The 26,896-nt window shown below is 34.4% G+C and overlaps 1 protein-coding gene across 16 annotated transcripts in view; it reads left to right on the top strand.

The window, feature by feature from the left end:
- Window positions 1-26,896, top strand: part of ROBO2 (roundabout guidance receptor 2) — a 1,676,347-nt gene that overhangs the window by 1,146,533 nt on the left and 502,918 nt on the right. For all 16 annotated transcript variants that reach the window (XM_041734856.1, XM_041734853.1, XM_041734854.1 and 13 more), the window contains one exon: window positions 7,568-7,894. In XM_041734856.1, coding sequence (XP_041590790.1) covers window positions 7,568-7,894 — 327 coding nt within the window. The remainder of the gene's footprint in view (window positions 1-7,567; window positions 7,895-26,896) is intronic.

Below are 26,896 nucleotides of genomic sequence, written 5' to 3' on the forward strand. Positions count from 1 at the left end.
TACAAATTATATCAGCTCACTGATCAGTGCGGGTGGCATTTATAGTGGCACTGAGATAACGTTTCTTTCCATGGAGAAAATTTTGATAGGACTTATTTTGGCAAAACAAAACAATAACAAATTTAGTTATTTTGAAATCTAGTATAAAGGGATCATCCTGGCCTAGCTAAAATTTACTACGCAGAAAAACATTAATGCAACAAAGACCTCCAAAAATAATGAACTCTTATTAATAGGATAAGGGCTTTAAAGAGGAAATTCTAGGGGAAGAAATTTCCATTTATAGAAGAGGAAAAAATCAGATAAACAGTGCTTACTACATATCCTGGTAGTCTATGTATGATTTCATTATCGAAACTGACTGATGAGTCATTTGTATTCTGATTTGCACCTGGTAAAAGTGAGGCTGGTTTATAACCAGTATTTGCTGGTTAATAACCTATATCCTTTCTTGTACCACAATGCCTCCTCCTTATTGTGATGGGCCATGAAGCCTTCATTTATTCATATAGCACTATGTACCTCTCTAGGGGAGGGAAACCTTCGGGAGGTAACTCTGGTCACGTTCAGAATTTGAGTAATCATGGAGAATCTTACTGGCTTAATTTTATTAGGATTTTTTTGGGGAAAATATTCACAACTGCCTTCATGTTAATGTTTTGCTAGAGGCCAAAAGCATCCTTAGCTCCACAATAGTCAGACCTCCAGGATCCTAGAAGACTTCTTTTAATATATGAAAAATCCCTTTAGAGACTTCCTTTATCTCTGCCTGTAACTTAAATGTATAGAAGCATGTAATCAGTCGCTCCGCAGGATCACAGTCACAGCGCTTTCTGCCCAAGGGTCCTATCCCAGTGCTTTATTAAAGGTACGTTTTTGCACACACACAAATCCCACAAAAACAAACAAATAAAAACCCCACATAGTTATTATGAACTAGGACATAATATTGTGCGTGTTTTTTAGGAAAACTAAAGACACTGTATAGAAATTTCACTGGCGGGAGTATATTTGCCAAGAATTTCATCTGCCCTTTAAAAAATTCAGAAAGTTTAAGTGTGTTGTTTAACTTGCCTATAGATGACTATCTAATATATGAGTGAAAAGTAAGGCTTTTAAAAAATATTTTATTTATTTATTTATTCATGAGAGACACAGAGAGGGGCAGAGACATAGGCAGAGGGAGAAGCAGGCTCCCTACAGGGAGCCCGATGTGGGATTCGATCCCAGGACTCTGGGATCACGCCCTGAGCCAAAGGCAGATGCTCAACCTCTGATCCACCCAGGCATCCCAAAAGTAAGGCTTAGTTTAAGGAAATACTGTATTCCAAGTGAATAAAATAATAAGGCAGGAGCAGTTTTCTTAGAAATACGTGAAATGAAATCAACAGGTGTTCTTTTAGGTGCTTTATCCTCTTATTTTGTTATGCAATTGAAGTCATTTCTGAGAACAAAAGCTACTGTAGTACACACTGAAAATGTGTGGTTATTGACTAAATAAAACTAAATTTACATATATTTATGAATTTATGATTTTATACTTCTCTAATCCTCTCAAATTTGAAGAGCGTATAAACTATTCAGTTTGTTTTTCATTATTTTACCAAAAATCAAAATCATTGTTTGAGTGTCTCTGGAGAAGCAGAAATAATCTATTATGTAAATTTGGGTGCTTAGAACCTTACTCAAAGACGTTTCTGCACATAGCTGACTAATTTGATGTTTCTGTGGCATGCATCTTAGCCTGGCCTAAATGCATGACCTTCTAGACCAGGTCTAGATCAAGTCAAAGTACATGACCTTTCCTGGTAAACATACCCAAAAGTGTGCATCTTAGACCTCTTCCACTTGTAACTTCTGATGCTTCTTATTCGCTGTGGGAACCAAGAGTCACATTTTAAGGAAATATCCCGGGTAATTCTGATGCAGGTAGTCTGAAAATCACACTTTGAAAAACAGAAAATGTTATATTATGACTAGAGGTCATCAGATTCATTTTATTGCAGTCATCCTTGTAGAGGATTTTGGAATTAGCATATTTGTATTGTGTATTCTTTACTTACTCTTACATCCAGTTTTTAAGAAGCCTGCACATTTCAGATGAAAGGTCTTGAGTTCTAATTTGCTTCTACTAGCTATTTAATAATGAAAAAGCCACTTGAGTATCTTTTGGCTTACTTGTTACTGTAATAACAATAAACATTTGGATGTTTATCTTTAAGACCCTGTGACTGAGCTCCACTGTCTTTTTATAATAGATAGGACAGTTGAATACAGTGCTTTTAATTAAAACTTGACTATGTGATTGCCCAAATAGTAATTGAGAAGTAAAAATATGTCTAGACTTGCTATCAACCACAAGTGAAGTTAGACTCACAGATAAATCGTATGTTTTGCTTAGATTATCTGTTCATATAAGGCTCCTGGATAATTATATGAGCAATACTAGCAAAGCAGTCAAAGTTTTGTTTGTGTGTTTGTTCCATCTGAAATCTGGAGTTAACAGTTTTATGATCCTATATGAAAGAAGTATAAGTGAAAAAACTAGAGTCATTAGTCGAAAGTGACAAACAGGTACTCCAAACTCCAGGATTGGTAAACTTTCTGTAAAGCATCAGCAGATATTTCTAGCATTTCTACCACATAAGATCTCTTTCCTCCTCCACCTTCTCCTTTTAAAATTTTCCTCTTTCCTCCTCGTCCTCTAACAACACTAAAAATGTGAAAACTTTCTTAACTGAGGGCCATACAAAACTGGTTGAAGTGATCGCTTCTCAAACTTTATGTGCATAGGCATCCCTGGGGGCAGGGTGGAGGTAAGGGGTGCGGGTGGGTCTTGTTAAAATGCAGATTTTGATTGTGCTTATCTTGAGTTGGGCTGGTAGGTCCTGTAGTTCCAATATGCTTTTGGATGTCAAAGGTGTTGGTTAAATAGTTTCAGGGTACTTCGTGTAATATACTGCCCCCTCTACTGTTCAGTTCTGAATTGCCAATGTGTTTAGCTGACAGTTCAGCTGTCTTTGTTTTTGTTATTGTTGTTTTTTAACGAATAATGGGGTTGCTTGGCAACCCACAATTATGTGGAATGCCTAGTACTTTAGTGGTCCTTCCTAATTTTAAATGCTCAGACCTCTTTGCAAATTTGATGAAGGCTCTGGTCCCCCTCACCATTTTCCTGTCCTGCCCACACAATATCTATTTTTATGCCATTTTAAAGAATTCATAACCTACCTAAAGCTTATCCATCTTAAGGTCACTGCTATATTGTGTAATGTGTGAATTTAAGGGAATTCAGAATTAATCTCCTCACTTTTAATAATATCTTAAAATTTAGATGTATTTCTGTATATCTCCATATCTATCTGTTTATCTATCTATCTATCTATCTATCTATCTATCTATCTATCATCTATCTATTGTGACATTTCAGCTCTACTTAATGCTCTATTGGCTATTGCTGACCTGATGATTATATTTAAAACCAAGACATAAATGAAGAAAATAACCTAGCTGTTGGTATGAGTGAACACAAATTCTTATTCCTTATATTAGACTTGTTCACAGTGTCTTACCCATGATTTTTTGCTTTATTGAGATATAATTCATATGCTACACAGTTCACCCATTTAAAGTGTGCAATATCATATTTTTTATTATATTCATGGACTTGTGCAACCATAATCAATTTTAGGATATTTTCATCATCTTCAAAACATAGTCTATAATCCCTTCATATCTGATCCCTATCCCCCACCTTAGATAATGGAAAACCTACATTTTGTCTCTATGGATTGTCTTTTGGACATATAAATGGTATATAATATGTGATCTTTTGTGATTAGCTTCTTCCACTTAGTTTAGTGTTTTCAGGGTTCATCCATGTTGTAGTGGGGATAAGGACTTCATTTTTTTTCCTAATTGCTGAATAATATTCCATTATTTGGATATATAGCATATATTCATCTGTTTAGCAGTTGGATTTTTGGGTTCTTTAACTTTTTTTGTTATTATGAATAATGAATAATGGTGTTATGAACATTACATTCAGGTACAGGTTTTTGTGTTGCTATAACATTTTCTTTCTCTTCAATATATATATAACTAAGGGTTGAATTGCTGGGTCATATGTTAATTCCAAAACTTTTCAAGAAAATCGAGAATATTTTCCAAAGTGCTACTTGCACCTGTACCATTTTACACTCCCACCAGCAATCTATGAGGCTCTCAAATTTTCCACATCCCTGAAAATACTTGTCATTTTACCTTTTTTTGATTATTGTCATTCTTCTGGATATGAAATGTATCTCACTGAGATTTTGATTTGTATTTCCCTAATAACTAATGATGTCAAGAATCTTTTCACATGCTTACTGGCCATTTGTCTGGGATTTTGCATAGATATCTGTTCATGTTCTTTGCTCATTTTAGAATTTGGTTATTTCTATTTTTATTGAGCTATAAAAGTTCTTTATATATTCCAGGTATAAGACCCCTATTAGATATATGACTTACATATTTTTTTTCTGATTTTGTGGATTGTCTTTTCATTCTTGTGATTTTTTTCTAAGAACAAATATTTAAGTCCAATGAAACCAATTCATTAATTGTTTCATTCGTGGCGTGTGCTTTTGGTGCCCAAAAACATATTGTTTAACTCAAGATCATCAAAATTCTAATCATAATTTTACCTCTTAGATTTAGATTGTAGATGACCTTTTGAAGTTTTTGTAACAGTAGGAATAAAATGACTAAAAGGATTTCTGAATGTGACAACATTAGAATAGGTTTACGTATGTTATAGTGATAAATGGGTAAAATTCTGGACATACTGGATTCCATATCTTATTGCTAAGCAGTTTGGATATTTTGCCTTTTTTCCTTTTATAAACCAATTATTTTATATTTATTTAATAAGTATGCATATATTTCAGGTCCTCTGCAGGACTTCTCTAAGCCAACTGCCTAATAAAGTGGGGAACTATTTGATAAAGTAAATAGCACTCTAATAACATGGATGATTGTTATTAGAGTGCTTGCTTAGTTTTAATAATAGAACAACTTTGACATAGGGGAGCTGTAGATAAATGCATGTGGGAAACCAGAGAAGAACAAGGAAGGTAGCTAAACAAGGTGATTGTAGACTATATGCCTGCTACGTGAAAAGTGAGATTAACTTTTGTTCCATTTGTTTCTGAGTCCAGACCTTTATACTTGGCAGTATGTCACTGATTTGCAAACTGTGATTAGCCATTCACTTTTAAAAACTTTGAGGTATTTTCCGATCATTTCTTTTAAAAATAAATCTTAATTTTTATATTAAGTTCCTCATTTGCTTTCCCAGTACTTTCAATATATAACCTTCTTTATTCTTATGATATACAATGTGATTATCTGTCCATATTTTAATGCTTTGGGTTTCTTTAGTGCTTTGAAAAAAAAATCTGACCTGTGTACTCTTTGGCTTTAGATAACCAGCACTTGTAATGTGTAAGTTCCTTCTTAGCTCTGATAAGATAACAAATGGTATTCAGCAACCTTTAAAATTAATCTTCCTCAGAAAAGAAAAGGTTCATTCACTACCAAATTAAATGCCCTTTATTAAATTAAAATCCGTGTTTTAATTAATAGTGAAAATAAAGTGGAATAACATTGAGGAGTAAATATTATTTCTATTTATTGAGCTGAAATGTGATTATAGTAGATGATTGGTTGGAAAATGTGAAAGCTATGTCTAGACTATCATCATGTCCTCAGACATGGTTATTTCTCTCTCCAAGTCTTTGAGATTTATGTGTAGGAGCTGCTAAGACCCTTTCACAAATAATGGCCGGTTACACCTTAGCTGAAAGTATTCAAAAGAACATATTATGCAAATTTTTCATCTTAAAATACCAATAGGTCCTTCCTTCCTGTCTTTTTCTACCCCTTAATGGCCCCACTTTTTTTTTTTAAGGTTTTATTTATTTATTCACTAGAGACACAGAGAAAGAGGCAGAGACATAAGCAGAGGCAGAAGCAGGCTCCATGCAGGAAGCTGGATGTGGGACTCAATTCCAGGACTCCAGGATCACACCCTGAGCCAGAGGCAGATGCTCAACCACTGAACCGCCCAGGCATCCCAAATGGTCCCACTTTCATTGCACTCACAAGGAAGTCATTGGTGCCCATCACCCTTCCTTACTATATGGTGATATACCAAATTCTGTCAAGAGCTATTTTAAGACATGCCTTGTATCTTTCTTTCTTCTTCTTCTTCTTTTTTTTTCCTATCAGCATCACTTCTCAAAGTCAGGTTCTTTTTATTGTTCCCTGGAATCATGAAGTAACTTTCAACTGTCCTTTTGCCTCCATTGCTCTTTATCTTTTACACTGCACACCAAAAATACCTTTCTGATACACAGATAGTCACTGCTCTCTCAAAATCTGTTAGCCATGTAGAATGAAGATCACAATCCCTAGCATGGTATTGAAAGCCTGATTGTCTGGGTTCCTAAGACTAGCTCTCACCTCCACCTGCCATATTTCAACTTCCTCCCTGATTATGAAATGTATTGTGCACATACTCCAATGGTCTCATGTTGTTTCTTCAATTTGAATGTCTTTTTCCCCTCCACATAGTTTTATTCTTTATCTCTCAATTTAAATGATGCCTTTTCAGGGGAGGCCTCATTACACTTTAGTTACGTTAACATTTTTTTCCCTGCTTTATTCCCATAAGACATTTCTTGGACCTCCATACAACACTTATTTTATTTTAAGATAATTATTTATACTTGAATTCCTCAGCCAGGTGTCCCTGGGTTCAAAACCTGCCTTACCTGCTTATTTCTTCTAGATTTCTGGGCAATTGATGCCATTTCCTAACATGCTTCCTCATCTGTTTTTTTTTTTTTTTTAAGATTTTATTTACTCATTCATGAGGGACAGAGAGAGAGAGAGAGAGAGAGAGAGAGAGAGAGAAAGAGAGAGGCAGAGACACAGGCAGAGGGAGAAGCAGGCTCCATGCAGGGAGTCTGATGTGGGACTCGATCCTGGGCCTCCAGCATCAGGCCCTGGGCTGAAGGTGGTGCTAAACCGCTGAGCCACCGGGCTGCCCTCATCTGTTAAATCAAGTTAATATTTGTACACATTTTGTGGGTCTATTTTTATATTAAGTCTGATGACACCATGCCAGCATGGTACACCAGACTGTGTATACTGGGTACTTGCCCACTTGGCTTTGTTCCCCAGTAGATAGTAATCACTTGGAGGACAGGAGATTAATATTCCTCATCTTACTACCCAAAAGAAAATTTTTACTATCTTACTCTTCCTTGCCATGATTCATGGGACATTTAAACCTGACTCATTAGAATTAACATAATGATTTATTGCTATATTATTCCACAAAGGAGTTGGGATGACTTAGGAGATGCATCAAGAACAGAAGTATGGAACATAAATAAAATAGTAATAAGTGCATTTTGAATAATTGAAGAGTTTAATTTCACCAGTGTGAACCCAAGAGAGACACAAGCTATAGATGAGAAAATGTTAACACTTGTCTTCATTCTCTCCTGTTTTGTAGGATCTCGTCTTCGCCAAGAAGACTTCCCTCCGCGGATTGTGGAGCACCCTTCAGATGTCATTGTCTCTAAGGGAGAGCCCACCACCTTGAACTGTAAGGCAGAGGGCCGGCCAACGCCCACCATTGAGTGGTACAAGGATGGCGAGCGAGTGGAGACTGACAAGGATGATCCCCGGTCTCACAGGATGCTTCTGCCCAGCGGATCCTTATTTTTCTTGCGTATTGTTCATGGGCGCAGAAGCAAACCCGATGAAGGAAGCTACGTCTGTGTTGCGAGGAACTATCTCGGTGAAGCAGTAAGTCGAAATGCATCTCTGGAAGTGGCATGTAAGTAAAGATAATGAGTCTCGGAAATAGCATGCACTTTCACTTTGATTTATTTTTAGTAAGCTTTGATTTGTCCCCATGGGTGCTTAATACCTAAAGAAGAAAACCATCAACATGCCATGCATAGTTTTTTACTTTGCCTTCTCCAAAGAAAGCTGGTCAAAATAATGTCAAGCCATGGTATTGCAATAAATTTCTTTATATTGAAGCAAGGGGGAAATCATGTTTTTACCTTAAAGCAAAGTGACAATGATGTGGTCATGTTTAAAATTTGAATTATTAATGAGAGACATAATCAAGTATTAAAGTCAGCTATGTTAAAATGAAAAGTTTACATGTAACATGGCATCAAATATAGGCATAAATTCAGTGCTATATCTATTTCTGTTATTTATATATATACCTGTTATATATATTATAGACATATATTTCTAAATATAATTTTTGTTAAACAACTTTAAAAAGAATACACTCTCTAGAATATATTAATTCTTTTACTTCCAGTCTGAATTCAGGAATCCTTACTGTAAGTATGTAAGGGAAAATACAGCAACTATATTTATTTACTTTTTCTGTCAGTAAAATTCATCAGAGAAGAGATCATTTCTGTAGAGACAAAATGTTCGTACATGGAAGCATTTTGTCCAGTCTTGGTAATCAGCAGTAGTTAAGGGCTTGCGTTGCCATTGGCATTTGAAAAATATGTTTATTTATTCATTAGATAATCCAGATAGCATTTGTAAATCAAGATATCAATGCTTTGCATCTATTTGAACCAATTTGAACTTCGTAACTTCATGCGTTATTTTCCAGAAAAAATTAAAATATATGATAGATTTTTTTGGTTTATAGATAAGGATTTAGTGTCATAATTTAAATGGTATCATAAAAAGTTGACATTATTTATTCTGCAGAAAGATTTTTATCTGGAATTTATCATTAATAAGATGGCAACAATTGGGCATAAAAAAGTTTATACTTTTCAACTTTCTGGTTGTACAGTATGTCTTCACAGATAAGAAATTTGAGTTATTTCAAGGTGCATAAGTCTTGTTTATATGGCTAGAAGGGAGTGCTAAATAATAGCTCATGGTCTCATGTCGGTAGTAAAAGTTGGTACTTGTACTCACAGGCTACATGATATCACACTCCATTATAAAACTTGTGTATGTGTGTATTGTAATTCTCAACAATTTATCAACTTTAAATAGGAAAACATCTCTTAGTAACCAAAGTTATACTATTTATTCTGCAGCTACCTCAATGAAATCTTTTGTTCTCAAGTGTCCCGTCTTTACAGTTTGTACTAGGAAATCTAAAACCCACTAATGCTTGAAATGTGTACATCTAACAGGAAAAAACTACAAGAATCCTAAAACCCAAATTTTTTTTCTGAAGTACTTTGATATAGGAGCATTAGGACCTTAGCTAGCAATGCAATTTTTGCACAGAGCACTGGGTAATTTCATTTTTATAACTTAATTCAAGACGCTGTTTAATTAAGTGCAGTTTAGTGAGATTTGAAATACACACAAAACCTCCAGAATAAATATTCCCAAATCTATTTTTATTTTGAAATGTCTTATTCCTGGTAAATTTCAAACATATTGAAATATTTCAAAGTCAAATTCCCTGATTTTTCTTTCCCCATCAAATCCCTTTATAGTAAATATAACAAGCATTATTCTCCCATTTTATAGATAAAATGAAACCCATGATAATTAAGTGATGAAAACTCAGGCAATAAGTTAATGGGATTTTGAAGACCAGTTCCTGATTCTTCTAATTTTTAGTTTTAAGGAATTATGACAAATTCCGGAAAACACTCTAAATGATATTTGGCCTATTACATAAATAACAATTACAATTTTTTAATTGAAAAAAAATTTTAATGTTATCTACTCAGAGGCAAATATCTGTTTTTAATTATCAACTAACTTTTCTTCTTACTATTTAAGTTTATCTAAATTGGCCATTTTGTTATTGGGCAGCTATAAGCATATTTTTCCTTAAAACTTAGCTTTTTAAAAATTCCTTCCAGCACACATACATCTTGTATTTTTATTTAACCTACAGATTGTCCTCTTTCCTAATTGCATCATTAATAATGAATCAAACTGTTTTAGGAGGAAAATTTTAAATCATGATTTTTTTCTTGTGTACTGTGACAGTAGCACTTTTTATTTTTAAATCAATGAGCTTTGAGAAATGCTAAAAATACTTTTGACCTAGAGAGGGAAACAAGAATGCTGCTAAATTGGATTTAGCTAGTGAATAAAATTCTTTCTTCTAATGCCGTGTCAACAGTTCATGCCATTTGAGGCAACACAAGATCCAATAATACCCATTTATATGCTTCTCATCTCTTTCACATTAGATCATCAGTCATCTCTCTTTCCTTATATGTTTCATAAAATGTATTAATATGGAAATTTGGTCCAAAGCATTGTGCTTTTGCAGTATTATTTGTTACCAAAATATATGTTTTTTATAAAATGATAGAAGAATAACTATAGATTAAGTCAGAGTTTGGCTTTCGTAATTTAGAATGTTCAACAATAAATGTTCAATCATGACACATCACTGTTTTATCCAGTAAAGGAAAGAATGGAAGCCTAGCAACGCTGTGTATTTGGAGAACTGTAGGTAGCTTGATATAAGGTTGGTGAGCAGCATAAGTTGGAAAAGTAGATTTTTTTGTTATGTATATTCTCTTTGAAAGAGAATTGAAGATTAGGTTAAGAGGATGATGATTGAAGTCAGAGAAGAGTTAAGAGGCTGTCAAATGATTCAGAAAATAGTAAATATTAGATTTTGAACTGAAACTAGCAGCAAAGATTGAAAGAAGAAAATAGCTTGAATCAGCTTTAGAAATTATAAATCATATCACTTTATGATCAGTTTAGGGATTTAGAAGATAAGAGATTATTCTCAGTGTTTTTGTTGTTGATTTGTTTGTTTATTTTTTTCCCACTGAGAGCCTAAGTATATACTGCTACATCCATAGTGATGGCAGGTGGAGGAGTAATAACTGTAATGGGAACAGAAGAGTGAAGTCAGTTTTGGCTGTATTATTTCATATGCCAATGAAACATCAAGATAAAAATATCTCACGTTCCATTAAAAAGGGAACTTCTAGAACTGAGAAGAGATTTTTACCACATGGAGGGTAAAGTGATGGGAGTGGATGAAAAAGTGGACATGATTGCCCAGGGAGGCTGCAGGGAGTAGTTAAGAAGGGCTGAGATCACTCCTTTTGCTTGGAACCCCAGTATGTAATGGAGGGTGAAGGAAAGAAGTACTGGTTAGGGGCTCTGAGGTGTCACAGTGATGGCCTATGGAGAGTGAAGTGACCTGATGAACAAGGAAATAACTTTAAGGAAAAAAAATGTTCTGTAATGCAAATGCCACATAATGGTTAAATAAAAAGTACTCTGTGGACTCTAGGAGTGGAGAGAACATGGCAGCTGAAAAATGAGTAGGTGGTGGAATTGGAGTGGCAAATGCATCTGTTCTTCCAAGAATTTAGTTCCTCACTGAATGCAGTGTGAGGCAACTAGAGCAAGCTATCCAGCCTCTGTACAATTGCCATTTGGGGTCAGATATCTCTTTGTTATGGGGCTGTGCTCTGCATTGTAAGATGTTTAGCAGCATCTCTGGCTTTTGCCCACGAGCTGCCAATAAGACCCCCAACCAGAGCTGTGACAACTAAAAATATCTCTGCACACTGCCAAATGTCCCCCAGGGAGGTCAAAATCAGTTGAGAATTACTAATCTCTGGTATCTAGGTGATTAAGAGTGTAAGGATAAGTAGCAAACACACTTGTTACAACTTTTATTGTGAAATGATTATTGATGAAAAATATGGATGTTTTGGGGCTCTCCTTGCTTCACCTTGGTTTTCATTTTTACTTTCAAAAATCCTGGTTTCTGCTGTCAGATGAAATGTGCAATTGTACTGATAACCATCTGTCTTGACAGGTTGTATAGAAAGAAGTCAGACTGTTCTTCACCTTACTGTATATGTTCTCTTTTTGTTTTCCTTTAATACAAACTTCAGTTTTATATAACCGCATAAGATAGTGGAGGGAAAAAATATTCAAGAACAATCACTGATATGGAGAGTTGAATCACTTACTTCATATTTGCTTTCTCCCTCTTGGTTTGAAAAAATAAAAAAAAAAAAAGGAGTAATCCAGAAAGTGTTTTTCAAATCCCTTGAACTCAAGAAAGGTCTTAAGGTGAAAGCAATTTTTACATATTTAGAAAACAGAATTGCAGGGTCCTTAGCAAAGCACCTGGCACTGAAGAAGTTAATATGCACTCTTCCGATGAGACCACCAAGAGGGCAGAGGTGGAGCTGATGCAGATAGGATTTCAATTTGAACACCAGGTCTCCCTGTGTTTGGAGCAGAAAGAGCACAGGGGTCCCTCCACAGTTTGTGGCTGCCTCTGATACAGCCTGAATCAGTGGCAGCCCCTAGAGATAGCTGCCGTAGCCCCAGGTGGTAAATATATGACAGCAGCTTGATCTATCGACCAGGGTAAGAGGGGGTTCTGGCCTAAATGAAAATTCATGAAAAATTGATGAAGTCCCCAGATTATGTTTTCTGTTTCCTTTTTTTTAGCACTATACCAGTGTAGAGAGGGGAGATTAAATGAGGTGCTGAACGCTTTAGTGGCAGGGAGGTTGTGGTTCAAAGGTCAGGGGTCACATAGAAACCGATCTATTTTTTTTTTCTTTGCTTTCTTCTAAAGCAAAACAGAAAAACTTTTCAGATTAGCTGTGATTTGATTTTGTTTGATAAAGATAGAATGGCAAAATACTTAAAAAGTGGCTTTTGATGCAACTTCAAAACTGGACAAATGTGATTCATAATTTAATTGGGGACTAGAAATAGATTGAATTCCACGACTGTGTGGTGATTTCTTTCTTTCTTTCTTTCTTTCTTTCTTTCTTTCTTTCTTTCTTTCTTTCTTTCTTTTTCTTTTTTCTTTCTTTCTTCTTTTTCTTTTTTTCTTTTTTTCTTCTTTTTTTCTCCTTCCTTCCTTCCTTCCTTCCTTCCTTCCTTCCTTCCTTCCTTCCTTCCTTTTTCTTCTTTCTTTTTTTGTTTCTGTGTATCAAGACTCATGCTGCAAGAAAGTCGTTTAGAGAAGGAAAAGGCCTTGCATTATTTATAGGTCACAGATTGCTAGAATAGCAAAGCTATGGAACACTCTACAAACATAATGATCCTGTTTGCTTTAAATCCAAAACTAAATTGATGTTTTATCTGTAAAAGGAAGAGAGGCTACAGGAGTAGACTGACTTTAGTAATAGAGGTCACAGGTGGCATTAAAAATGAACACAAGGTAAATTGTTTCCTTGATGTTTCCAAGTTAATAAATATGTGACTTTCTTCTTTTCTTTGGGCTGTCAATGAATATTATGCAGGCAAATTACCTTTATACTCCACAAAGACACAAAATAAATTTCAAAAAAGGCCAAACCATGGAGAGTTTTTATTTAAAATTGCTTTATTGAGATACAGTTCATTTACCATACAATATACCTTTGAAAGTGTACAATTCATTGTTCTTTAGTATAATCACAGAGTTGTCCAACCCACACCACAATTAAATATAGAACATTTTCATCACTCCTAAAGGAAACCTTATACCCATTAGCAGTCAATCCCCATTCCTCTCAAACCCTCCTGCCTCAGTTCTGAGCAAACACTTATCTACTTTCCATCTCTATACATTTGCCTAGTCCAGACATTTCATATAAATGGAGTCATACAGTATATGGTCTTCTTTTTCTTAGTATAATGTTTTCAAGTCTCATCCTTGTTGTAATATCTATCAGTACTTCATTCCTTCATTTTGCTGAATAATATTCTATAGTGTGGATAATACTACATTCTTTCTATATACTTTTGATGTGCATTTGGGTTTTCTCCACTTTTTGTTACGAGTAACGCTTCTATGAGCATTCCTGTGCAAGTTTTTGGGTAGACATAGGGCTTCATTTGGGTATTCTCTTGGGTATATACCTAGGGAAACAATCACTGAGTCATATCATTGATAAATCTATTCAAATCATATGTAACTTTGAAGTTATCACACCATGACTTTCCTAAAACAAATAAACATAGAAGCAAACCAATCCATTTAAGTGCACAAGGGACCGTAAGTCAATCTGGAACTGATACTTATAGTTTTTGACCATAAAGAATGTAGGTGCAGCTGATTTTTTTTTTTTCATGATTCTTCTAATTGTGTTTCTACAAATTTTAAGAGAAAATTCAGAATTTTGTTTTTGTTTTTTAATTTGTGTTTGTGTTGTTGTTGTTGTTGTTTTGGTAGATTAGCAACAGAAAAATGTTCATAATCCAAGCTACTTGGGCCAAGTTAGGGCTGAAGCCATAACCCCTAGTACCTCGGACTATGACTATATCTGGAGGTAGAACCTTTAGAGTGGTAAGTTAAAATGTAGCCACTAGGGTGGGTATAATTCAATATGACTGGTGTCCTTATAAGGACAGGACATTTGGACATGTAGAGAGACACCAGGGATACGGACACATATAGGAAATAGCTCATGAGAACACAGCAGAAAGGGGGCTGTCTGCAAGCCAAGGAGGGAGACCTCAGAAGAAACTGAAGCCTACAACACCTTGATTTCACATGTCTAGCCTTCAGAACTGTGAGAAAATAAATTTCTGTTGTTTTGACCATCCAGTCTTATAGCAGCCCTAGCAAATTAATACAGACTATTAATCTTAAAACAGGGGAAACCTCTACTAACATAGTATTAAGAAGAAATTAATGATGAGAATCAACTATTGTAGCATTCTATAGATTTTGTTCTGCCCTGTATCTACAATGTTGGTCTGGGGTTGTTTTAAAAGAAATCTGTAAACTCAGTTGAATGTATTATAGGCCATGAATGTATAGGCATCAAAGAATCAATCTAAAATATCTTTAACTAGGGAGGCCTAACTGGCTTAGTCAGTAGAGCATGTGACTCTTGATCTTTAGGTTATAAGTTCAAGTCCCAGGTTAGGTAGTTGGGTATAGAAAGTACTTAAAAATAAAATATATATATTTAACTAGAAACAAAAGACAAAGCAAACATTTGGGTATCAGAAAACAGATGTATTTAACTAGAAACAAAAGACAAAGCAAACATTTGGGTATCAGAAAACAGATGGTTGTAGAAGGGTATTTGTGTGTGTGTGGGTGAATGTGCATGCATATGCATATGTGTATCTGTGTTTTTTGGGCTGTTCTGTGTGTGTACCTCTTAATTTTGTGAAACTCAATCAAATTCTTTCAAATACAGTTCTCTTCCTTGATCTTCACAAGTGAAGGTATGATATTGCTGCTCCTGGAGAACATGTTTGAATTTATTATCTAGTTAAATATGTATGTTATATTTTAATATCAGTTTCTGTTAATTGAATTGACTGCACACAACCCCTCTTAGTACAAGTCTCAAGTTGCTATTCACTCAAATAAGCCTGAGTTAACTCTGACTCCAGGGAAAGTGCATAAATGAAGTAAAATCATGATGTCCTCTACTTTTTTCAAAAGATTATTTCTGAAAACAGTATTGTCCTGAGCTCTGTGAACATGGAAATCCTATCCATGGAGTGACAGGTAAAACTATTCATAGTGATGCTAAGATGGATCAAGACAGAACATGCTGTAGTGAGTGAATGGTTGTTTTCAACTCCAGAAACCTTTTTAAATGTAGTTAAGAAAAGGAATATTCAAGATTGTGGAGGGTTTTTCTACCCATAAGCTTCAATCTATTAGATTTCTATTAGCATGTAAATATAAGTTGATTTTAATAAAAATGCATACAGGTTGACATTATACTTAGAAAATGTAATTTGGGCTGCAACTTGTAGGCTTTTCTCTCAAGATTTGTGTTTCAGCACAATGGCCAGTCCCCAGTTTTCTTCTTTAGATTGAATTCATTTCTGATAAATATAATACACATCTTTCTATTATGAAGCAGCCCCCACATGATTTTTGTAATTATGTAAAAGAGATTGCCCTTCTTTCATGCATGAGTTGGTAAGCTCTCTATAGCAGTATAGAAGTAAAGATAGTAGGTAAAATTTTGTTCAACTCTCTAAATTTTGCATAAAAATTTGTAGCAGTTTATGGTTTAACTGCTAAAGGGTGAGGTTCAATCATAAGACTGACATACTCTTTTATTCTATCTATATCATTGGAATTGTTTTTTTTCCCCTTAGAAGATTTCAAAAACAAAACAACATTCCCAACCGCCATTAAAAAAAAAAAAAAAGAAGATATTTATACATTTTTGTCAATTGAGTATATGTTTCACAAGAAATAATTTGGGTTTCTGCTTGGGGTGATTTCTATTATCTCTCTAAAATTCCCTAGCATTACTTTCCTGGGCCTGGGTAGACGTCAGTAAGTTAGTATTGCTGGGACTTGGTTAGAAATCAAACAAGGATTGTTTGATGGCAGGGGTTTGATGATGTCACAGATAGATATACAGGCCCAGACGCTGGTGAATCCCAACAGGTTTTTTTTTTTTTTTTTTTGTATGTTTATTTTGCTTTTGCAGAAAATCTACCATTTGTAGGCACTTATTCCCTGATTAAGCCTGTTATATAATACTTAAAAGGCCAACAAACAAGGATGTTAGCTATATTACAGGCTCTAAAAGTCTGTTTATTTGTTATTGGCACATTGAGTCACATCACAAATAAAGGTTTGGGAATTAAGCTTACATTTACATCTAAGAAGAGAAGGAGCTCTTTTTTTTTTTTTTTTATCATCTATACTATGTTTTTTCTGATAAGCAAGCTGTTTCCCAGGTATACAAGTACTTCCTAGTATTTATAAAGGCCATCATTAAGCTTTTCTATGTAGTTATCTAACATCTAAGTCTATACTAAGATTTTATAACAAACTTTATCCATTTATAAACTATAAAGTTGACAATAACACAATATGACTTTATTTCCATAATAGAAGTCATATGTGCTATAGACCATTTCCTGTATATTACCCTGCCTCACTTTCCTGCTTCTTGCTTTCTCTGCTGATTCACATTGAGTACATTCAATGCTTTTCCTTAAATCAGTTAAAAAGTCTTTATTGGGTTTCCTAGTTGTTAGTAATTGAGAGATTTTAAGAGGTGATATCCTCAGTGATGTTGTGTTATTTGTGAGAGACCTGGGCAACCTCATCAAAAGACCTTCTTCCCCTGTGGTGTAGAGTAAGGGCCTTCACAAAGAGTTTGCTCTGGGGGGCTGCCTGGGTGGCTCAGTGGTTGAGCATCGCCTTTGGCTCTGGTCGTGATCCCAGGGTGCTGGGATTGAGTCCCACATTGGGCTTCTCACAGGGAGCCTGCTTCTCCCTCTGCCTATGTCTCTGCCTCTCTCTCCATGTCTCTCATTAATAAGTAAATAAAATCTTAAAAAAAAAAAAAAAAGAGTATGTCACCAGAAGTAAGAGTGGCACCAGATGCTTCTGGTTGAATATAAATGAAAATGGCCTGTAGGAAACTGAGAGAAGTATAAAAGCAAAACCCTGAGGCCATGTTGGCTAGTTTGGAGAAGATAAGTATATGCTGATTTGGAGAAGGTACTTAGGGGGAGAGAGGGAGGTAATTTAAATAGGGAAGTGGAGATTGGCAATGACTCAAACTCAGGAGTTGAGTATTCTCCTCAAAGACCTAAGGGAGTCTTTAGTGTTTTTGATTGAGAAGTGTTACTCGCAAGTGTGGTATGAAGGAGATTTGTTAAACATAGCGTATATTAGATGGGAGTATTGGAGAGCATAAATGGGGAGGCCTACTGCAAGTTACAGTATAGTAGGATGAGGGTTGAGATAAGCTGATGAATTAAGTTGATATCAGAAAGAGGAGAGGTGGCATTCCAAGAGAATTGACAAACATTTAAGTCATGAATTTGTGGTTCAAGGCATGATATAAATTCAGTTTGCTACATTTTCCTACAGTACTTTCCAGTTGCTAAGTACTCAGCTAAGTATTGAGGCTACAGGCACTTAGAAGAGTTGTTTAATGTGTATAAAGTTTCATTGTTGTGAGATGAAAAAGCCCTGGAGATTTGTTACACAATAATGTGAATATACTTAACACTGCTGAACTGTACACTTACAAAGGGTAAAGATGTTATATTTTATGTTTTTGGTTTTTTTTTTTTTAAACCTCAGGTCAAAACAAAACAAGTAAACAGAGCAAGGCATGACTCTTGCTGTCCAAATGTGTTAACAGGTTGATGCAAAATGTGTAAGTCCTTGGGCTGACATTCTGAGGGGATTCAGTGGAGGAAGAGGTTGATTCTGCCAAGAGGATTATGAAAGGAGTGGAATGATTTCTCTAGGTAGAAATGAGTAATAATAATCACTGCTGCTTACTAAATGCCAGGCTGGTTTTTAAAAATGTTTTATACTTATGATTTATTTCATTCTCAGAATAACCCTGTTATTTACTCTCTGTTATAGCTGAGGCCCAAAAAATTAAGTTGTAATTTTTTAGACTGCAGTGAGATTCAGGATTTGAACTCAGACAACTTCCTCTAGAGTCTGCTTTGTTAACCACTAAGACTCCTTATTGATTCATTTAAACAAACAAATAAAATCCTTAGACACATAGAGGAAATCCCTAGCATTTGTTTTAGTTATTTTACTCAGAGATGATGATCTGATTATATGTATACAAGGAGGATGCTGGACTAGATGAAGTCTAAAGCTTTGTTCTGGTGTTAAAATTCTGTGATTCATGGGATATTAAAGAAAAGGAACAACAGAAAGGGTAATCTTTACTTTCTTTTTATTTAGTTATATATTGACATTCGAGAGCTCATTAGTTTATTCAAGTAATTTGATTTTCTCTGTACAGTTCCTAGTTGTCAAATATCAGTATCAGGAAAATCCATCACTTTCAGTTCTTATTGACACATTTGCAGGTCAAAGCAGCTTGAAGATGAAGAATCCAATTCATAAGATGAACCATCTATCATTTAATATCTAAAGATAACTTGACTAAGTTTTATAGAAAATGGGGCATGATAAGAGCAATGATACCTTCATAATATTTTACTAGAGTTTTTGAGAATTACTGACATACTTACATGCATTTATCTCATGGCATATGTACTTGTCAATATTTGCTGACTTTGATAGTTTACATTTACATAGTACATAGTACATAGTATCATGAACATTGGTCAGTTTGGCTTTCAAATAACTATTTCCTTTTAAAATGAATTAAAGGAAAGTCTTTCCAATAAATGGTATAAATGATATTGGGGCAATTGGATTTCCATAGGAAAAAAAAAAAAAAGAAAGGAAAAAGAAACTCCTCAACTTAAACCACACACATTCTACAAAAATGAATTAAAAATGGATCATAGACTTAAATGTAAATAAAGTATGAAACTAGAGAACCTTTAGAAGGTAAGATAAACCCTTTGGTATCTAGGACTTAGTGAAGAGTTCTTAGACATGATACCATAACACAAACCAAAAAAAAAAAAAAAAGTGACTTCATTAAAGCGAAAAACATTTATTCTCTGAAAGATCCTATTAAGAGGATAAAGAGATAAGTAATACAGTAGGGGAACATATTTTTTAAGTAACATGTATCCTAACATATATCTGACAAAACTCATATTTAGAATGTGTAAAGGTCTCTTGAAATTCAACACTAACTGAAATAATCCAATTAGAAAATGGGGACAAGACATGAAGAGACATTTCACCAAAAAGGATCTATGGATGGCAAATAAGCACATGAAAAGATGTTAAACATCACTAGCAAGTTAAGAGTGGGCCAAGAAATTACTATATACCTTTTGCCAAAATAAAAAAAAAAATACTTAAATAAAAATTTTATTTGTGGCAGCAAAGAATGGAAGCAATTAAATGTTCCTCAACAAGTAAATGGTTAAACAAAGCCTGCTATACCCATATCATGGAATATGATTCAATAATAAAAAGGAATAAATTGAGATCCATCCATCCAACTTATTGGGTGGATCTCAAGGGCATTATACTCCGTGAAAAAGGCCTTTTTAAAAGATCACAGACTGTATGATTTCATTTATATAAGCTTTTCAAAATGACAAAATTATAGTGATGGAAAATAGATTAGGGGTTGCCAAGAGTTAGGGATGGTGTAGACAGGTGCATAGGTGTGACCGTGAACAGAAACAAGGAGGTATTCTTTGTGTTGATGAAACAGTCATGCATCTTGATGGTGATGGTGATTACACAAAGGTGTACATACAGTAAGATGATATAGAATAACCTACACATGTACATTGTACCCATGTCAGATGCCTAGTTTTGGTATTATGCTATCATTATATAAGATATAACCATTGGAGGGGTAACTGGGTGGAGGGTACACAGGACCTCTGTACTAGCTTTACAACTTACTATAAATCCATAATTATCTCAAAATAAAAAGTTAAAATAAATGGTTAAACTCTCTTAGATATACATTAAAATATAAATAAGAAATATCTTATTAGGAACCAAATTATTTATTCATTTGTTTATTGACTTAAAGAGGGAGGCAGATAGGTGCAGAGGGAGAAAGAGAATCCCAAGCAGAGTATAGCCAGAAGCCCAACACTGGGCTTGAATTCACAACACTGAGATCATGACCTGAGCCAAAATCAAGAGTCAGATGCTCAACTAACTCAGCCACCCAGGCACCCCCTGAATACTTTACTTTGTAACTTTTAAATATTTAAATGTTTTACTTAAATACTGAATATTTCATATTTTTTGTGACTTGTTTGTGATCTGTTTAAAATTACTTAATCAGACTTACAAATTCATTGAATTCATAAATTCAACATGCAGTACATTCTACATACAGTTCTGTTTCTGATTTTTGCTCCATCATGGTTGTTTAGTTTAATTATAGGCATTTTTTAAGGGGAAGCTGTGGAGGTTAATGTAAAATGGGTGTGGTTGTTCATGGGAGTAAAGAGTCCCTAATATATGATAATGAATGGGATCCTTTAGGGTCCTTTATATAGCTGCTGAAATTCTCTTACTCTAAATTCCATTGAGATTAAGAAATGCAATCCAGCCTGATTCTTTGTTGCTAAAACTATGGGTAGAATACTGTTAGTAGTTCTGAGTGTCAAATTAAATGCACCATGAAAGGAGGAATACTTCTAGATGAGAAATATCAAGTGTTTATGTCACATGTAGGAAAAGTAGAAGGAATTGGATTTATTGAACCAGGAGCAATGAAGACATTGGTAGGTCTGGTAGTTCTCACCAAGCACATCAAGAACTGTCAAGACAAAGAGAGAATATACTTGTTCTGTTGACCTTTGAGGAAAGAAAAGAACCACTAGATAGAAGTTGCAGATTTTGCCTTAGCAGGCTGGACAATGATATCGTGTATGACTTCTTTCCTGGGATCTTAAGGATTATAGGCAGACCAAAACCAATGTGATAATGTGATCGGAAGAAAACCTTAAAAATTATGTAGAACTATATATTTTTGGTATGACTTTGCTTTATTTTTCCTCAAAGGAAAAGTCAGTCTCCCACAATAATGAAACAAAGTGACAAACAGTCTTGGTGACCTATTCAGTTGCAGAATAATCCTCATCACTTTCCTATTCACAAGGAATTCTATAAAGTAGAAATAATTTCCTTAAATTCAGTATTATCATGTTTCATGAAAAGTCCTTGGAAAAATCCCACTTGTCCACACATCTTACACATCTTATTTTGAAATCCTCTGAGATTATAAGCAATTAAATTAATTGCATTTTGTAGCCCAACCCCTCATTTATAACATATAATTCCCCAGGACCCACATGTCCGAATTCAAGAGCAGCTTGATAGAAAGGCTGATTTATTTTTGTTTTCTTCCTGGATCTGCTTTGAATATTCTTAAACGAAGGGGGGAAATGCTGTGTTTAATATTCATATAGGATTTTCTTTTTAAAAGCAGCCTCTCTCCAAAGTCTATTGTTAAACAGGGCTACCTAGAAAGGGGTCAACTTGTAAAACCCTTCCTAAGTACTTGTTTGGTTCTTTAGGATTGATGGATAAGCTGATAGAATCTAATCTCCAAATGTGTATGTCATTAATAGAGATGTAAGAATCTCAATTTACTTTGTCTTTTTCTATTCTATCACATCATAAGGAAAAGCTTTACTAATGAAGTACCAATGGTAATAACCCATTATATGCTAGAATCTCTTTATATCAGATGACATGCAAATGAACTGTTCTATTTCTGTGGAGAAAGAGAGACAAGGAGTGGTCTAGTTAATCATACTTGAGGGCTGCCATAGTTGTCTTCTGGGAAATATTATCATTATTCATTCTTATTTAAGGGTCCTTATCCTGTGCATAAGGAAATCTCCCATTCATTCCATTTGGGTTTGATGTTAATTACAGGGGCATTAATGGAAGCTTTCTCACAAGAAATAAATGTAGGATTAAATCAGGAAAAAAAAAAAAAAGACACAAACTTCGGGTGAATCAGGTCATCGTAAAACCGTGCATTTAGAAGCTGGCAGGTTGGAGGAACTTTAGAGATCATCAGTCTTGTTCAGGAGTAGAAACTGAGGCCCTGAGAAAATGAACTGACTTAATCTGAGCCCCTAGCTGGTGAGAGGCAGGCTTAAGATGACAAATAAGGAGCCAGTTTCATGAGACAGCGATGTAGGGAAAAGATAATTCTGGGAATTTCTTTTTCCAGAAAGCACCAGATTCTGCCTCTTTTCTACTGTTAACTAGGTCTGTAATTCTTGGCAAACGTTTAATCTCTCTGAGTCTGTTTTCTTGAATTTAAGGTTGAGGAGGATGGGCTAGATCATTTGTCCTCGAGGAAAGGGAAATCAAACTGAGCTAATATAAAGGGTCATCTATGATTACTGAACTAAGTTTATTGGGAAAAAAAAGAGATTTCTAATATATCATTTACATTTGGCTTCAAGAAACTTAGAGGAGCCAATCTTGGATATCAAGTAAGTTTATCAGCAGTCTTTAACTGGCCTGTCCCCCAGTCTGTGCAAATGTCTTCTTAGCCCAGATAATATCCTTTTTTTAAAAAAAAAGTATTTCTTCATGTGAATTCTGGTTGACAAGTAATTGATAATATACTGGTAAGTGAGTTTTTTCCTTAATCTTCTATGTCTTTTAAGGGATTAACTGATCATGTATCCACATCTATTCAATCCCTATTCACCTTGTCACCATATAATTAAGTCATTTTTCTTTTTCAATCAGGCAATCAGGTCTAAGGTAAATGATGTTTTATGCAAAATTGTATACATTCTGAACCAGTATTTCTGGTCTCTTTAAATTTAATGCAAACAAAGGAGTATAAATTTCTAGTATATAACTTGAATCTTGTTTTGTTTCTCTAAGAAGGAAATGAAGCATTTTTTTGTTGTTGTTGTATATATGACTTATCCTTAGTATATAAAGTATTTTATTAGGTAAACTGCCCATTTGCTATTTACCAAAATACTTTCACCTAAATTTTGTGATTTTATGTACATAAACAGGCATATATTAGACCAAAATTACGTTTCTCTTCTCTTTGGACCCATATTATCTGAATTACTATAAAGACCTATCTGCTGTCCATGTCTGTTTGTTTTCCTTTTCTTTATTTTGTATTTCACTTTGATATGTTTTTCTGGTTATATGTAATATATTCTTATTTCAGAAATGTGAGAAACTATTGAGGAATTAAACAAAAGTACTGTCAGAAATAAGCATCATTATTTCCACTATGTTTTAAGGCATTTGTTAACACTATCACTATCATAATAGACAATCTGTAAAATGAATTCAATTTTGTGTAATACTCCAATAAAATAAAAGATATAAATACTATACATATAAATAAATTGCTCTATAACTTGGTCATATTAGATAAAATGTAACATAATTTTAGTTTTTATTTCTTCAAAGAATTATAAATTTGGATGTCTCATAATAATTGCTTGCACGTGTACTCAGGACATAGAAATAATCTAAATTGCAAACATTTTTAGTAAGTCCTTCCAAATTCTAGCATTGTGGTTTCATGAATGTTTTCATGTAATGGTTTTACTGCCAACTATTCTATAATATTTCTGTAAAATAAATTAAAATTATTAGTTTTTCTGTCACAAAAAAAGTTGTTTTCAGCTTTCTAATGGTGGTGATACCTTGTGTGAACACTAGCCCTTCCTCTACCTTTTTATATCAACTAACGTATGATAGGCCAAATTTTACATGGTAAAAAATCAACATAGTAACTGTTGATTCATGGGCTCACTAGACTTTGATGGCCTTTTTCACAATTGTTATCTTTTTTTTGCTTGAGAGTTTGTAGGTAGTTTATTCTTCGTTTCTCTTTTAAAATTTTATTTATTGATTTCTTTTCTTTTTAAAATTTTTTAAAGATTTTAATTCCAGCTAGTTAACATGCAGTGTCATGTTAGTTTCAGGTGTACAATATAGTGATTCCACAATGTATTCTTCATTTCTTAAAACTTTTTTTTAACAAGTTGGTATCGTTGGTTCTGGAAAGCAAATTTCAAATAGTTTTCTTTTTATATGTGATGTCAGTTCTCAGAAAAATCAGTTCATTGCATCCAACTGATTTTCCTTTACCTATCCAGAGTCCTCAGTTGGAGTGACCTTTGGAGTGACTGGTGTCTTGAGTGATGTAGTTAATGAGATCTAGCGACATCATGACCCTGACCCCTTCATGGCCCTGGCTCCTCTCATCCATCTTCTTAACCCCACAGGCTGAGTCAGTGTGTAGAATCAGGATTAAACAAGTGTGAATAAACAAGTTCAAGAGTTTTCTGTCATGACTGCCAGCTCATGGCAGTGGCAAAGTAAGACATAGAGAACTTAATATTGAGAGTGGTCTTTTGTGCGCCTCCATGAATCCTGCCAGAGAGATCCTACTGTTTGTGGTCAGTGCAGTGCATCTAATCTCAGTTTGCTCCATTCCTGGACGGTGATGGCAGTTGGCCTTTATAATCACATAGCTGTTGGCACATTCAGTGAAAGGATGGCTGATCTATCACTTACCCAATGTCACACGTTAGGGAACCTTTTATCTCATTAACTATGATTAATGTTTGTATGTAATGGGCTTGTCATGTAACTGTTCATATTCAGCAATTTTGAATCCCTTAGCTTATGTGAATGGTGAAGGGTATTTCTTTTTCAGAGAAGAGCTTTATCTTAAGGACTGAGTAGGTGTTCTGAAATCACCATTGCCCCATGGCAGAAAATAACTCTGTGATACAACTCCTCCTTAACGCTTTCCCCATTATTGGAGTTTCATTGTACTGCCTGTCACTGAACTTGGGATGTCTTTATATAATTGCAGTCTAATTGAATAATACGAACAGTTTGGTTTATATAGAAAAAAAATAGGAGAAAAAACAGTAGAACTTTAAGGAAACATTTGTCTGTCCTCTCTTGGCTGAAAAGTTGTTTTCCTAAAAAGATTTCCTAAGTCTGTTTTCCCAAAGTGAGATGAAAGGGATAGAGATAAGGGATGCAGTTACTTTCTTGCCTGTGGCTGTGGTTCTTGCTTTATCTGGTCTACATTTGACAAGTCCTTCCCCTTAGCCCAGGGCAGCATTTGATAAGTTGACCAGTCAGTGATTAAACATATTTATTTAGTTCAATGGGTCAGAGCTATTGCGACAGATAGAAAATTACTGATGGATGATCAATTTCAGCACCTCTGACATCTGGCCTCAGTGTAGTCCATCATCTGAGGACTCATAACGCATTTGCTTGGACAATAACATGCTCAGCTACCTGTGTGATCACAGACCTGGATATTGGAAATATTTTGTTCAGAATTAATAAGACTGAAGTCACAGGAATTAGAAGAGTTCTGCAGTAACATTTGAAAGCTTAAAAACACCCAGTAATTTATACTGTTTATGTCCAGAATGAGAACTGACTTGTACTTTAAATATGCTCTGCTGTTTTGGGTGATGTTTTTATTGTTTCTTTAACAAGTGTGTATTGGAATTGATGAAATAGATATTTGGAAATACTTTGGAAGCAATATTACATATAAAAAGATTACTTGTGTCAGAATACTCTTTGTAAAATTTTTAACGAGTTAAAATAACCATCTTAAGTTTGGGGTCTACTGAAGTTACAGGATTATCAAAATGAAATAACTCAAATATCTACTATTCAAATTCTTCAAAAAATATTTGTAAAAACCTTTTTTCTATACATTATTATTGTTGAATGGTTCTTCTATCCCAAATGAATTCTAAAAATAAAGAATAAGAATCTTGTAGCAAATGCTAATCGAACATGGAGATATATTCTACTCCTCTGTCTAGTTCATTAAAATTTATTTGAATGCAATCTTCTTCACATTCCTACTTCAGACTTCCACATAAAATTTAAGAGTAATCTTGTGATCAGTTTTTTAAACAAATATGATTCAGGTCAGCAGTTTGTTTTACTGTATGCTCAAAACTTAAAATCTGGCCACACTTGCTGAAAATTAATAGGTCACAAAAGATAAAAAGCTTTATCTTTTATTTTGGCTCTACCCTCATTTTTAAATATTTCATGTGACTATTCCTATATCTCTGTTTTCATGTGTCTAATGGCCTACTTTATGACAATCCTGCATTTAATATTTATGTATGCTGTCATAAAAATATTTGTGAAGCTGAAAATGATTCTAAGTCTTTAAATAGCTTACTTTCACACATTTTCTTGAATTTTCAAGCTGATGAGAACTTAGAAATATTATCTTTGCTCATAAAATAAAGATTCAGCTCATTGACATTATAGCTTATATTTATTCACTAAATCCACACCTGAGCTATTTGTCATAAAATTGACAGACCCTGTGTAATGTCCAGTTCTTTTAATTTTCTTTTTTTTTTATGTATTTATCTATTTGAGAGAGAGAGAGAGAGCGATAACAGGGATAGGGGCAGAAGGGGAGAGAGAGAGAGAGAGAGA

Source organism: Vulpes lagopus, chromosome 20, assembly GCF_018345385.1.
Source record: "Vulpes lagopus strain Blue_001 chromosome 20, ASM1834538v1, whole genome shotgun sequence".
NCBI lineage: Eukaryota > Metazoa > Chordata > Mammalia > Carnivora > Canidae > Vulpes > Vulpes lagopus.